Below are 16,148 nucleotides of genomic sequence, written 5' to 3' on the forward strand. Positions count from 1 at the left end.
AAAGCAACTTCACACAGACATTGAAGAAGAGTGGGACAACATTCCACAGACCACAATCAACAGCCTGATCAACTCTATGCAAAGGAGATGTGTGGCGCTGCATGAGGCAAATGTTGGTCACACCATATACTGATTGGTTATCTGATCCACGCCTCTACCTGTTTTTTAAGGTATCTGTGACCAACAGGTACATAAAGTATCTGTATTCCCAGTCATGTGAAATCCATAAATTAGGGCGTAATGAATTGATTTAAATTGACTGATTTCCTTATATGAACTGTAACTCAGTAAAATCTTTTAAATTGTTGCATGTTGCGTTTGTATTTTTTTTCAGTGTATGTTTTCTAAAAACTTCCAGAGAGGCCATGAGTAAAGGCAAACCTTGTTAAATGCCCAGTGGAGTCAAAATTCCGTATCATATAAAATGTTGTATCATATAGTACAACAGCTGATCAATTCAGCTGTTATTGAAGCAATAAGGCCCTTGGGGCCAATATACCACGGCTAAGGGAGTGCCTGGATATAGCCCTTTGCCGGGGTATATTGGCAATATACCACAAACCGCCGAGATGCCTTATTGCTTTTATAAACTGGTTATAATAAAAATGTATGTTTTGTCATATCCGTAGCATACGATCTGATATACCATGGCTTTCAGCCAATCAGCATTTAGGGCTCGAAACACACGGTTTATAATTCCTGATACCTGCTGGTTGAAAATACAATCAACACAGGATGTTTTAATACGCAGGTTTAGCATAGGTGGAGTTGCGGTATAAGTTAATAGACCAGTTCCAAACCTCTCCGCTAATAACAGCTAGTTTCAGGTTTGACTACATTTCCCTCCCATTAGGCTCTTCTTCTCTGATGACTTGATCCACACTGTGGTTAATGCACCACTTTGTTACCCTTCCCGTCCCCACTCAGACCACTCCCAGACAGTCCTAGCAACATGTTGCTATGAGTAATCGTTTTTTGCTAAAAAATAACTATTTTTGTTTCATTTTGACCCCTTTAACAGAAAAGTATTACAGGAAGGTACCAGTTGTTAACCAGAAATTATTTAAAATTGAGATAAAACAGAAAAAATCTAATAAAAACAGCTGCATTGGGCCTTCAAAATGCAGGAAATTCGTTTTAAATGCAATAAAGAATCTGTGGGGGGGGGTTTGAGCCAAATACTCTTATTTATTTCAGAGAAACCTGGGCTTGGTTTGCACTCTGTTCACCCTGACCAAAAGTTACACTTCCAGTGTAGCAAGTAAGAAAATTGACTGCTTTTGCGAGTCCCCAGTATAGCTCCTAGCCCTAAATGAGTCTACTGGAATTATTTGCTGTTTGGTTATTGATTCAAAAAAATCACCTGCTTAATGCGGCAACCCTGGAGCAGGCTCAACTTGCCCGGCTGCCAGAAATGCCAGAAATTGTCCATCTCTTACTTAAACAATGCGGATTAACCAGAAAGCTCAGTTTTAGGTTTACTGCAATTCTTAACAGTTTGGTTGTTTTCAACAAACAACTTTAGAGCAAGCTCAACTTTCCAAATGCCCAGTTTACTTTCCCCAGGCAATTGGACAACTCTTAAGGTCCCTGCTTCAACTAGATTCAGTAGTTTTACCTAGTTACCATCAGGAGAAAAATAAATCGTCCACTCTGGGACCTGTGGTGCCACCTCTGCTCACATCTTTCATTAAGCCATTTTGAGAAAGAACCAAATAAAATAATAAGCCAATTAATTAATTGCCACATTCATTAATCTATAATAAATATAATATCGTCGCTGTCTGATGAAAACCTCTTATTTCCAAAACAGAGACTGTTACAGGAAAGCAACTTCACACAGACATTGAAGAAGAGTGGGACAACATTCCACAGACCACAATCAACAGCCTGATCAACTCTATGCAAAGGAGATGTGTGGCGCTGCATGAGGCAAATGTTGGTCACACCATATACTGATTGGTTATCTGATCCACGCCTCTACCTGTTTTTTAAGGTATCTGTGACCAACAGGTACATAAAGTATCTGTATTCCCAGTCATGTGAAATCCATAAATTAGGGCGTAATGAATTGATTTAAATTGACTGATTTCCTTATATGAACTGTAACTCAGTAAAATCTTTTAAATTGTTGCATGTTGCGTTTGTATTTTTTTTCAGTGTATGTTTTCTAAAAACTTCCAGAGAGGCCATGAGTAAAGGCAAACCTTGTTAAATGCCCAGTGGAGTCAAAATTCCGTATCATATAAAATGTTGTATCATATAGTACAACAGCTGATCAATTCAGCTGTTATTGAAGCAATAAGGCCCTTGGGGCCAATATACCACGGCTAAGGGAGTGCCTGGATATAGCCCTTTGCCGGGGTATATTGGCAATATACCACAAACCGCCGAGATGCCTTATTGCTTTTATAAACTGGTTATAATAAAAATGTATGTTTTGTCATATCCGTAGCATACGATCTGATATACCATGGCTTTCAGCCAATCAGCATTTAGGGCTCGAAACACACGGTTTATAATTCCTGATACCTGCTGGTTGAAAATACAATCAACACAGGATGTTTTAATACGCAGGTTTAGCATAGGTGGAGTTGCGGTATAAGTTAATAGACCAGTTCCAAACCTCTCCGCTAATAACAGCTAGTTTCAGGTTTGACTACATTTCCCTCCCATTAGGCTCTTCTTCTCTGATGACTTGATCCACACTGTGGTTAATGCACCACTTTGTTACCCTTCCCGTCCCCACTCAGACCACTCCCAGACAGTCCTAGCAACATGTTGCTATGAGTAATCGTTTTTTGCTAAAAAATAACTATTTTTGTTTCATTTTGACCCCTTTAACAGAAAAGTATTACAGGAAGGTACCAGTTGTTAACCAGAAATTATTTAAAATTGAGATAAAACAGAAAAAATCTAATAAAAACAGCTGCATTGGGCCTTCAAAATGCAGGAAATTCGTTTTAAATGCAATAAAGAATCTGTGGGGGGGGGTTTGAGCCAAATACTCTTATTTATTTCAGAGAAACCTGGGCTTGGTTTGCACTCTGTTCACCCTGACCAAAAGTTACACTTCCAGTGTAGCAAGTAAGAAAATTGACTGCTTTTGCGAGTCCCCAGTATAGCTCCTAGCCCTAAATGAGTCTACTGGAATTATTTGCTGTTTGGTTATTGATTCAAAAAAATCACCTGCTTAATGCGGCAACCCTGGAGCAGGCTCAACTTGCCCGGCTGCCAGAAATGCCAGAAATTGTCCATCTCTTACTTAAACAATGCGGATTAACCAGAAAGCTCAGTTTTAGGTTTACTGCAATTCTTAACAGTTTGGTTGTTTTCAACAAACAACTTTAGAGCAAGCTCAACTTTCCAAATGCCCAGTTTACTTTCCCCAGGCAATTGGACAACTCTTAAGGTCCCTGCTTCAACTAGATTCAGTAGTTTTACCTAGTTACCATCAGGAGAAAAATAAATCGTCCACTCTGGGACCTGTGGTGCCACCTCTGCTCACATCTTTCATTAAGCCATTTTGAGAAAGAACCAAATAAAATAATAAGCCAATTAATTAATTGCCACATTCATTAATCTATAATAAATATAATATCGTCGCTGTCTGATGAAAACCTCTTATTTCCAAAACAGAGACTGTTACAGGAAAGCAACTTCACACAGACATTGAAGAAGAGTGGGACAACATTCCACAGACCACAATCAACAGCCTGATCAACTCTATGCAAAGGAGATGTGTGGCGCTGCATGAGGCAAATGTTGGTCACACCATATACTGATTGGTTATCTGATCCACGCCTCTACCTGTTTTTTAAGGTATCTGTGACCAACAGGTACATAAAGTATCTGTATTCCCAGTCATGTGAAATCCATAAATTAGGGCGTAATGAATTGATTTAAATTGACTGATTTCCTTATATGAACTGTAACTCAGTAAAATCTTTTAAATTGTTGCATGTTGCGTTTGTATTTTTTTTCAGTGTATGTTTTCTAAAAACTTCCAGAGAGGCCATGAGTAAAGGCAAACCTTGTTAAATGCCCAGTGGAGTCAAAATTCCGTATCATATAAAATGTTGTATCATATAGTACAACAGCTGATCAATTCAGCTGTTATTGAAGCAATAAGGCCCTTGGGGCCAATATACCACGGCTAAGGGAGTGCCTGGATATAGCCCTTTGCCGGGGTATATTGGCAATATACCACAAACCGCCGAGATGCCTTATTGCTTTTATAAACTGGTCATAATAAAAATGTATGTTTTGTCATACACGTAGCATATTCTTTTAATAAATGTACAATAATGTAAATTGGCAAAAATGGAGTTCATCAGACATTGACGATATAAACCTTCATAAAAATATGTGTGATCATAATATTTTATATGAGACATACTAGGATAATCCAAATAAAAGGAAAATAACCAAAAATAAAAGTTCCCACTCCTTTCTTTTTGTATAGAATATGCTTTGATTGTTGATCAATATACTATTATGAAGTCGTCAATAATCGGTTTTCCATGCCAGGTATTGTTTTTATGATAAACTTCTCAAAGCTGAATACACTCAATAATATATTGCAATACAGGCCTACTTCTTTAGACGGTTTTAGGCTATATAAAAAGTGTTGTAACTTGACATGATCAGTCAGAAATCAGAATTTTCACATAGACCTACCGCCGGAGATCCCAAGGATGCCCACGAAGTTGTAGCCTGATGTTGGACATGCATTGAATAAGCCGAAATGTCAAAGCTAGTCACGTCCTTCTTATCTATGTCAAAATGCTGAAAATCTGAAATGGACACCTTTTTTGTTATTGTCTTTTAAAGGGGCAATCTGTGATTGCTACATACATTTTTTTGAGAAAGACAAATAATCATGTTTTTTTGCAAAATGCTATATTTCCACCTCACTCTCAGAAAAATAGGTAGTACTGCTAGGTTATACACTGTCAAATGTAACAAATAACTACATTTTAAAAATAAATAAATAAATATTTTAACATGTTTAAAATAATAATAATATTTTACATTTTAGTCATTGAGCAGGTGCTCTTATCCAGAGCGACTTACAGTAAGTGCATTCATCTCAAGATTGCTAGGTGAGAAAACCACATATCACAGGACATGAACAACAATGGATATATAGCGTTTTGCAAAAAAATATAAAAAATGTCATACACATCTAAAATCTATGTGATGGCAAATGTGAAAAGAGTAATATTTTAGACACGCATGAAGGTACTCATAAGCAATCATTTCTGACAAGAAAAACACAAATGTGAAAAGTTGGTGGATATAGCTTTTTGAATTGCAAACAAACACTGTAGGCTATAGCCTCAAAACATGGTCAAAACTATACGTTTTACATAATGGATGATCAGTCCTTGCATTAATAGTTCTGTCAATAAATTTGAGCATGGTTACATTTATTTCAGCCCCATCCCGCAGCTGTTTATTGTTTTAACTAGAGATTGCCCATTTGAACAGAGAGATGAAACTCATAATGCACCTTGTCTTGGTCATTTATGTATCACAGTTCCACTTCATGGTCATGGAAAGGTAGTCTAACGTGAGACAGATGCACCCTATAACATATCATAGGTTGCACAGAAGGAAGCATGGCATTGACTCTGTGTGGTTGATGTTGTTACAATTTGAAATTCACCTGTGAGAAACACACACACACACACACACACACACACACACACACACACACACACACACACACACACACACACACACACACACACACACACACACACACACACACACACACACACACACAGTTTGATAATAAGGCCTGAAAAGCACTGGCACATCGGGCAAGTCAGCAGTATTTGTTGGTTGTCCAAATATTAGAGTCACTTGCCTGAATATCGTCTGTCTTTAATCAAACAACAGCAAGGAAACAGAAAAATCTAATTTAATGGCCTGCTACATTGTATGCATAACATTTGCAGAGTGTGAGACATGCCTACACATTTCAAAGAAACGTGGTTGTGGTTTGCATGCTGCTTGCCCTGACCAAAAGTTGTGCTTCCAGTGTAGCAGGTAAGACAATGTTCTGATTTTGTGACTCCCCAATGCACAAGGTGCACCTGTGTAATGATCATGCAGTTTAATCAACTTCTTGATATGCCACAGCTGTCAGGTGGATGGATTATCTTGGCAAAGGATAAATGCTCACTAACAGGGATGTAAACACATCTATGCACAACATTTGAGAGAAATAAGCTTTTTGTGTGAATGGAATATTTCTGGGATATTTTATTTCAGCTCATGAAAAATGGGACCAACACTTTACATGTTACGTTTATATTTTTGTTCAGTATACAGTGTCTTCATCAATATTGACACACTGACACCATCCATCCAGTGTCTGATTCTGAGAGATTTAGAAAAAGAGCAAACAGAGGGCAGTAAGGCAAGTAAGTTTCCCTTTTCCCTCCCAGCGTCACTAGTCTCCAGTCCCCGCCTCCATGGGAGGGGCCACAGAAGGAGGATATTAACGCAGTAGCGTTCGGAGTGAATAGGAAGACCTACTATTGTAACAAGGTGAGAATAACGTTGTCGATCAATTAATACTGCATCTATGTAGCCTAAGTAAACAGTTTAGCATTAATGTTGTATTTAGAGTTTAATGTAACACAATAGCTGTGGATATGTGATGACTGGTTCACATCTAACAGCCGATACTGTTTTAGGCAGTTTTAAGACGCATCTCTGCTGTTGGAGGTAGTAAAATTCCACATGTTAATTAGATAAAGACTTGCGACGAGACGGAAAGGCTACGTTTTACCAAAATAACAGTGCGCTTTCTGTGTTCTTTGTCTTATTTTTGCTGCAGTTTTTTTTTACAAAAAAAACAAACGTGTGGTACCTTTTTTTATTTAACTTGGCAAGTCAGTTAAGAACATTCTTATCTTGGCTAGCTTGCTGATATGTGGTCTGTTTCTGGTGCATGTATTTCATGATTCTCGTTTGCTACGACACCTGGCTACAACAGTGGCAACTTTGTTTGTTTCATAACGTTTAACCCAAAGGCCGGCAGAAGGCGATATTGAGTCGTGTAATTTTTACCATCCAAACGCATTGTATGCAACCGTCAATAGATTAGTATCCCTTGTGGACCGGCTCGTACCGAGAGGCTTCGATTGTATGCGTACTTTCCTTATGAAACACAATTTTCCACCACTATGCTAATCCCAGATGGTGCGTTCAGCCAATCGGGTTTAACAGACCAGAGCTGTGTTAGTATACCCATACTAACATACTGTGTACCCATACTAACATACTGTATACTATTAGTTCATTTTAGTATACTGTAAACGAACAGTATCCTTTCAGTTGAGTTTACTAGCTCTTTGACAGTCTACCGGAAGTCGTTTCTATGCAACATCTTGCCAGCTAGTTAGCATAACAACAAATGATTAGTTGTACATTTTACCACTTCAGGAGTGCCAGATTGCGCTCGTACATTCAGAGCGTTGTCAGATTGTCCGTTTGTAAATTCAGAGCGTTTGGCTCTCATGGCACAGACTGGACGCTCCCGCCGAGGAGTAGGGTTGATTGAGCGTTGTATATAACGGCAGTCACGCACCCAATCTAACGTTGGCTAGCTACTTCCAGACACGCATGAGACCACAGACCATTTTACTCGCCCTAGCAGAGCTGGGTAGGAAGTTTTCATGTTATCCGTTGGTGACTGCAACTGCAGCTGGCAACAATTTAATTACGTTTTTTTGCTGATGTTTACTGACACCGCCCATATTCAACTGGTGTTGAGCGCTCGTAAATGTAATTATTCAGCGTTTATACGAGTGTGTTCTGAAATCGGAGTAACATTAGATGGCCAGCGCGAATTTACGAAAGCCCCTGAATGTCGATTGAGAACGCACAACGACTATACTATTTAGCTAAACTAAGAATGAGTCAATAGACGATGGGTAGTTAGCCTATAGTGAATATACTGGCAAGTTTGATGTATAAGTAGCTAACAACATAACGTTACCGGTACTATTGTAAAGCTATGCTATGTGGTTAGTAATTTGTTAGCTATGTTGTCCTTATCAGCCAACAACGTGTAAGGTAACTTATTTGGAAAGTCCTTACTTTATTACATTGCTCAATTTTCATAAGTTTGTCATAATTCGTTAAAGCACTGAATTTGTATCCGCTCTCTTTATACCTCTTCATATTTTCTTCAAATCTGAAAACTACGTGAAGCCATTTCCTTAAGAATTGCATTACAGGACCTAAAGTACTGAAATAGTGTCCTCTGTGTGTATACTTCATATTTTGGCGAATTTAGTACGACATCCGGGAACTTTTGGCATACTAACTATATACATACTATGACCAATAAGCATACTATATACTCAAGCACGTCACAAATAGTACGGTTAGTATGAGTATTCGAATACAGCTCAGGGGTTCTGTTTCTTTTAGCGTACTGCGTTAGCAACATCGCATTTGTGGAAACCAAGGCTGTTTTAAGGGCAGACCTGGTTGTAACTAGATATGTTCGAGTCGCATTGGAAAAGTTTAGCTTATCCTCAACCTAATTCTCCTAACCTGCTGCATAAGTTGTCTTAACCTGTTGTAGGCCTATCTGAACCGTGCTTTAGAATGATCAGTGACCCGATGCTTATCACATCATCTCTGTGGATTCTGTACTTTTCCTCCCTCCCTCCACACCTGGCTCTCTACCTGTACCAGGTATTGTTGACTAGAGGCATTGGTGTGTTGCCTGGACACAGTCCTTTAGAGACTGATGTGATGATACTCAGGAGGCCAGTGTTTATCATTTGGCACTCACTATAGCAGGGGTGTCAAACTCATTCCACGGAGGGCCTAGTGTCTGCAGGTTTTTGGTTTTTCCTTTCAATAAAGCCCTAGACAACCAGGTGTGGGGAGTTCCTAACTAATTAGTGATGTTAATTCATCAATCAAGTACAAGGGAGGAGCGAAAACCCGCAGACACTCGGCCCCCCGTGGAATGAGTTTGACACCTGTGCACTATAGGTTAAAGCATTCTGCCCACACCCCTACAGAAATGGGATAATGCCATTGTGCTTTATTTTAGAAATGATCATGGCCCTGTTCCAACATCTCCAAATCATACAGCATTATTAGTGTGTTTTTGCTACCATAAAAGGTGACTGGAGAGAATTTAAGGCGGGTTGTAGCCTCGCAATATGGACGTGTGTATCGCGTACGACAGTTTGCTAAATCCCAATTTGTTGCGCTTGCAAATCCTAGAATCTCCACGTATACCAGAATTTAGTAAGCAATTTACTCTCCGTTGATAAATGAGGCCTCAGGTCTTTAAATATTTGATAGATTCTGCTGCTGGGAAGTCATTCTCACATCATGCTCACCTGTCTTCGTTGTCCCAAATTGCACCCTATTTCCAATGTAGTGCACTACTATTAAACCAGGGCTCTGGTCAAAAGCAGTGCACTATATTGGGAATAGGGTGCCATTTGGGACACTAGTGTACCTTACCTGACGCATTACCCGACATGCCATGTGATGTGTATTGATGAGAGAACAATAGGTGTTTTGTGACGGGTACAATCTAGAATTCAGTTTAATCTAACTGCTTGTTGTGCATCACTGTCTCCATACTGTAATTCTTGTGTGTCTTTTGCAGAAGTCATGGTGAAGTGCATAGCAATAGTTCTGTCAGGGTGTGGGGTCTACGATGGGACAGAGATCCACGAGGCGTCTGCTGTGCTGGTCCACCTCAGCAGGGCTGGAGCTAAGGTAAGGACTCTTTAACGTTTCCATGGGTAGTTCAAACTCAAGCTTCTCATGCTAACCTTCTGACTGTACAAGCCCAATCTATAGTCAGATTCCTGTGACAACTTCAGACATCCTCTAGTCTAGAAAGTGGTGCAGAGTTTGCATTGATGTGCATGTTGTCAATATGCCTCTGATTGCTCCTCTTACTGCTGTACTTTCAATCGTAGTCTCCCCCTGAGGGCTTGTCGTTGGGAATGCAGGTTCCAACCTCATTACCATGAACACTACTATGAAACTCCTTCTGGCCTGTACTGTAGGTGTAGATGTATAGTATTGACGGTCTAAACCCTCATCACCACAGGTCCAGATGTTTGCCCCTGACGTGGATCAGATGCATGTGGTGAACCACTGCGAGGGGAAACCCACGGAGGAGAAACGCAACGTCCTGCAGGAGAGTGCTCGTATCGCCCGCGGTGACGTGTCAGATCTTACCAAACTGGACATCACCGCTTTCGACGCCCTCGTCATCCCAGGTAAGCATTACTCCTTAATTTATACCTTCATCATTATATACCTTCGTCACTATCATGCTTCCATTATCATCAGCATACAACCATTACTCACCCTTTACCTTTCCAGGACCAGGGCTGGTTTCCACTGCTCTACACTGTGCTCAACCCAACTGTTGTGTCCTGCAGGTGGTTTTGGCGTGGCCAAGAACCTTTCTGACTGGGCTGTGAAGGGGAAGGAGTACACAGTTCAGCCCCAGGTAGAGAAGCTGATTAAGGGGTTCCACGAAGTAGGCAAGCCCCTGGCTATGTGCTGCATCTCCCCTGTCCTGGCTGCTAGGGCCCTGCCGGGATGTGAGATCACTGTGGGACAGGACAACGAGTGTGAGAGGTGGGTTAGTGTCAGTGGTGTGTGAGACCGTGTGTATACACTATGTCTCTGTTTGAATATAAGAGGTATGTGTTTTTAGCCCCTGCTGCTCTTCTCCCTCCCACCACTAGATGGCCCTATGCCCAGACGGCAACCACCATGACTGAGCTGGGCTGTAAACACGTGAATAAGAATGTGGGGGAGGTGCACGTCGACGTAAAGAACAAGCTGGTCACCACCTCTGCCTTCATGTGTAACGCTCCAATACACGAGGTGTTTGATGGGGTGGGTGTCATGGTTACAGAGCTGCTCAAACTGGCCTAGAAAGTCTGGGAATCAGAATGCTGATTTTGTTTTTGTCCCAAATGGCACTCTATTCCCTTGTTATAGTGCTTATGGGCCTTGATCAAAAGAAGTGCACTGTATAGGATGTCATTTAGGACTCTCACTTAGAATCATGTTTGTTGTTTTCCAGGAGACCATCCTGAACTGATTTGACTAGTGTCACTTACTGGATTGTTTAGAAAGCTGAAACAGACATCAGAAGCTACATGTTTCTGTTGCACCATATGTACTGTGATCTGTGCTACTATTTAAAATTGTAATAAAAGTGATGTAAAACAATCAATTCTGGAATGAATGATTTATCATTAGGGGCTCAAGCAGCGACGCCGTGTGAAACCCTATTTGTTGGTGTTTTATTATTAGGGGTTCAGCAGCGACGCTTGTGCATCCTTATTTCGACGCTTTTGCATCCTTATTTCGATGCCAAACTACCACGTGTGTGTGAGCTCTTCATGTCATCCAACTAATTTAAACTGCTGGCGTTAGATAAATGGCACTTGGATTGAAACCCATGCTATGGTCAGATTACATGCACACCAGTGGTGGGTTTGGCGTTGAAATAAGGATGCATGAGCAGAAAACAACCCCATACCTACCGTAAAATATGGTGTTGGATCTTTGATGCGATGGGGATATTTTTCATCCACTGGAATCAGATATTTCAAACCACCTTTGTAGGTGTGCTATTTTGTGTGTTTCGCATTAACTTATTTTGTAGTTAATGCTGTTGCTACCGTCTCTTTATGACCGAAAATAGCTTCTGGGTATCAGAACCGCAACTTCACCTCGAACTAGACAATGAATTTTTTTATTTGAATCCAACGCAAAGGATATACTGCATCTCAGACCAGGCCCAAATCCTTGTCAATCGCTTGAAGAAAAGATGTAACTATAGCGGTCGGAGATCGGGATGCCTTGTGAGAATTTGTCAGCAAGAGTGTAACCCACCTCTATTGGCCAGCGTGCAATCACTGGATGATCTCCGTTCGATACTGTCCTAACAACGGGACATTAATAACTATCTTATGTTTCACCGAGTCGTGGCTGAACGACGACACTGATAATATACAGTTGGCTGGGTTTTCCATGCATCGGGAGGACAGAACATTTACATCTGGTAGGACGAGGGGTGGTGTGTCTATTTTGTCAACAGCTGGTGCGCGATGTCTAATATTAAGGAAGTCTCGAGGTATTGCTCACCTGAGGTAGAGTACCTCATGATAAGCTGTAGACCAAATGATCTACCAAGAGTTCTCATCTATATTTTTCGTAGCAGTCTTACAAACACAAACCGATGCTGGCACTAAGACCACACTCAACGAGCTGTATAAGTAAACAAGAAAATCCTCATTGAGAGTTGGCTGGGGACTTTAATGCAGGCAAACTTAATTATGTTTGACTTCATTTCTACCAGCATGTCACATGTGCAACCAGAGGAGAAAGACAACTCTAGACCACCTTTACTCCACACACAGAGATGCTTACAAAGCTTTCCCTCGCCCTACATTTGGAAAATGTGAGCATAATTATATCCTCCTGATTCCTGCTTACAAGCTAGAACTAATTCAGCAATTACCAGTGACTCGCTCAATACGGAAGTGGTCAGATGATGCGGATGCCACGCTACAGGACTGGAATATGTTCCGGGATTCATCCAATGGTATTGAGTATACAACCTGAATCCTACTACACCGGCTCTGACACTCGTCGGATGTGACAGGGCTTGCAAACTATTAGACTACAAAGGGAAACCCAGCCGTTAATAACGTTCCACTCGTGAGGCCACTAGGACATTTGACTGCAGCAAAAGGCAAGAAATCTTAAAGCACTTGGGTTGCTGCATCAACATTAGTAGCTTATTTCCTAAACTGAATTACATAAAGATCTGGGCTATACAAACAAATTCGTACATTCTGGTATTGACAAACTTGGATCTCTAGCGACATTTTGGACAATATTAATATTGAAGGTTATGTGTTCAGAGCTGACAGACAGGGGAGAGGTGGTGGAGTGGCAATTTTTATAAGAAAAAATATTTGTCTGTACTGAAATCCATGTCCCTTGTCAAAAAAATGTGAGTTATCTTTAAGCCTTTGTGGAAAATGTATCCATAACTGTCGGCTAATCTTCGTGCAGTTACGGAGTTAACTAGTTGTCTTCTTTTACTAAATCAGAAGTTATTATCCTGGGTGACCTAAATTATGATTGGGAAATGTAGGCTTCAGACAATCTAAAAGACGTGTAATGATCTAAACCTCACCCAGCTGGTGACTATGCCTACACGGCCCAAACCTAAAGATCCTTCAAAGTTGACTCTCATTGATCTTATTCTAGTGAATACACCAGAGAAATATGTTTCTATTGGTGTCTCCACCCAAGATATTAGTGACCATTGCCCAGGTTGTGTTACAGATGTGAGAATACAAAAATGTAAGCCTGTGTCAACACTAAAATAAACGTTAAAAACGTCAGTGAGCCTTGAGCCTTTTTTCAGATGTCTTCAATACTATTGTGGACAATAAATAAGGGTTAAGGTTAGATCAAATGCCTGGAATTATCAGAAGTCATTCATAAAATATATGATCCTTGGGTCAAGGCCAGGAACACAGGCTTAGGCCCGGACTGGCAAGCTTTTAAGCAACTGAGGAAGCATTGTGTAAGACAAATCAGAAAGGCTAAATCAGATGTTTGTATGTAACCACTATTTTGGATTGTAATGGGAACCCTGCTAAATTAGGGAAAACTGTCAAATCCCTTAAGGGTTCTACTTCCTCCTCCCTGCCACAACAAATTCATTCAGACATTGGCCTCATTACAGAAAAAAATGTAATCATGATGCACTTATTCACCATTTTATTTCAGCTGGCTTTCTCTTTGAAATAACTTCTAACACAATTCACAATGATATTGGGTTGGATGCTAAATGATCAGACAAATGATAGTCAGAGCTTTTCTTTCAGGCTATTTACAGAAAAATAATTCCTGAATGCTTTGCTAGCAACAGACAACAAGAAATCCAAAGGGGCTGACCAATTGGATCCCGGTCTGCTTAAGTGTGGAACACCCATCAATGTTGGCTTAATAACCTTAGTAAATGTACAACTTTGCTCTTTTTTAATCTGAGAAATTCATTTTGAATGTTAACCATTAGGGTTTAGGCCTTGGCATAGCACTATTACAGCAACCACATTAGTTGTTAATTATCTAGGCAATAATTTAAATAGACAAATGAAATGGACCTGTCAAAAGCTTTTAAAACTGTTGATCATGCTATTTTATTGAATAAATTGTCCTCGATAGGCCTGAGCTTTGACACCTGTTCATGGTTTAATGATTATCTTAGTGACCGAACTCAGACCATCGTGATTGATGGGTTAAGTCTGCATTTCTTGATGTACATAAATGTGTACAACAGGGGTCAATTTTGGGACCTGTTCTCTTCACTATTTAAATAAACATTATTGGTCAGTCTGTTAAAAATAAAAAAATTAATCTATATGCGGATGATACTATTATGTACAGTTGAAGTCTGAAGTTTACATACACCTTAGCCAAATACATTTAAACTCAGTTTTTAACAATTCTTGACATTTAATCCTAGTAAAAATTCCCTGTCTTAGGTCAGTTATGATCACCACTTCATTTTAAGAATGTGAAATGTCAGAGTAATAGTAGAGAGAATTATTTATTTCAGCTTTTATTTCTGTAATCACATTCCCAGTGGGTCAGAAGTTTACATACACTCAATTGGTATTTGGTAGCATTGCCTTTAAATTGTTTAATTTGGGTCAAACGTTTCGGGTAGCCTTCCACAAGCTTCCCACAATAAATTGGGTGAATTATGGCCCATTCCTCCTGACAGAGCTGGTGTAACTGAGTCAGGTTTGTAGGCCTCCTTGCTCGCACATGCTTTTTCAGTTCTGCCCACAAATTTTCTATAGGATTGAGGTCAGGGCTTTGTGATGGCCACTCCAAAACCTTGACTTTGTTGTCCTTAAGCCATTTTGCCACAACTTTGGAAGTATGCTTGGTATCATTGTCCATTTGGAAGACCCCTTTGCGACCAAGCTTTAACTTCTTGACTGATGTCTTGATATGCTGCTTCAATATATCCACATAATTTTCCCTCCTCGTGATGCCATCTATTCTGTGAAGTGCACCAGTCCCTCCTGCAGCAAAGCACCACCACAACATGATGCTGCCACGATGCTGGTGTTCTTCGGCTTGCAAGCCTCCCCCTTTTTCCTCCAAACGTAGCGATGGTCATTATGGCCAAACAGTTCTATTTTTGTTTCATCAGACCAGATGACATTTCTCCAATATGTACGATCTTTGTCCCCATGTGCAGTTTCAAACCGTAGTCTGGCTTTTTGCTGGCGGTTTTGGAGCAGTGGCTCGTTTCTTGCTGAGCTCCCTTTCAGGTCATGTTGATATAGGACTCGTTTTACTGTGGATGTAGACACTTTGTACCTGTTTCTTCCAGAATCTTCACAAGATCCTTTGCTGTTGTTCTGGGATTGATTTGCACTTTCGCACCAAAGTACGTTCATCTCTAGGAAACAGAACGCGTCTCCTTCCTGAGTGGTATGATGGCTGCGTGGTCCCATGGTGTTTATACTTGCGTACAGATGAACGTGGTACCTTCAGGCGTTTGGAAATTGCTCCCAAGGATGAACCAGACTTGTGGAGGTCTACAATCTTTTTTTTGAGGTCTTGGCTGATTTCTTTGGATTTTCCCATGATGTCAAGCAAAGAGGCACTGAGTTTGAAGGTAGGCCTTGAAATACATCAACAGGTACACCACCAATTGACTCAAATGATGTCAATTAGCCTATCAGATGCTTCTAAAGCCATGACATAATTTTCTGGAATTTTCCAACCTGTTTTAGGCACAGTCAACTTAGTATATGTAAACATCTGACCCACTGGAATTGTGATACAGTGAATTAATCTGTCTAATCAATTCTTGGAAAAATCACGTGTGTCATGCACAAAGTAGATGTCCTAACCAACTTGCCAGAACTATAGTTTGTTAAAACAAGAAATGTGTAGAGTGGTTGAAAAACGAGTTTTAATGACTCAAACCTAAGTGTATGTAAACTTCCGACTTCAACTCTATGCTATTAACCCGACTGTTGATCTGGCTGTGTCAAAACTACAGTTAGATTTGA

General features: G+C 40.3%; 1 protein-coding gene across 4 annotated transcripts; it reads left to right on the plus strand.

Moving 5' to 3' along the window:
- Window positions 1-6,433: 6,433 nt before the first annotated feature.
- On the plus strand, window positions 6,434-11,260 carry LOC139549397 (glutamine amidotransferase-like class 1 domain-containing protein 3, mitochondrial). 4 transcript variants are annotated; one of them, XM_071359866.1, is made up of 5 exons: window positions 6,434-6,561; window positions 9,662-9,774; window positions 10,115-10,286; window positions 10,452-10,653; window positions 10,764-11,260. In XM_071359866.1, exons 2-5 carry the CDS (start codon window positions 9,667-9,669, stop codon window positions 10,954-10,956), a joined length of 675 nt encoding a protein of 224 aa, XP_071215967.1. In that variant the 5' UTR covers window positions 6,434-6,561; window positions 9,662-9,666; the 3' UTR covers window positions 10,957-11,260. The 4 variants fall into 4 exon arrangements, with proteins under 4 accessions (XP_071215967.1, XP_071215966.1, XP_071215965.1 ...); XM_071359865.1 differs by lacking the exon at window positions 6,434-6,561 and adding an exon at window positions 7,188-7,218; XM_071359864.1 differs by lacking the exon at window positions 6,434-6,561 and adding an exon at window positions 7,402-7,681.
- Window positions 11,261-16,148: the final 4,888 nt, after the last annotated feature.

The sequence above is a fragment of the Salvelinus alpinus genome, chromosome 22 (assembly GCF_045679555.1).
Source record: "Salvelinus alpinus chromosome 22, SLU_Salpinus.1, whole genome shotgun sequence".
Taxonomy (NCBI): Eukaryota; Metazoa; Chordata; class Actinopteri; order Salmoniformes; family Salmonidae; genus Salvelinus; species Salvelinus alpinus.

Excerpts from the sequence above, each read along its gene's own strand:
- LOC139549397 (XM_071359864.1), top strand. The coding sequence starts at position 7,642 with ATGAGACCACAGACCATTTTACTCGCCCTAGCAGAGCTGG. Across the intron at positions 9,775-10,114 it reads TCAGCAGGGCTGGAGCTAAG|GTCCAGATGTTTGCCCCTGA; the intron begins GTAAGGACTCTT and ends TCATCACCACAG. Across the intron at positions 10,654-10,763 it reads CAGGACAACGAGTGTGAGAG|ATGGCCCTATGCCCAGACGG; the intron begins GTGGGTTAGTGT and ends TCCCACCACTAG.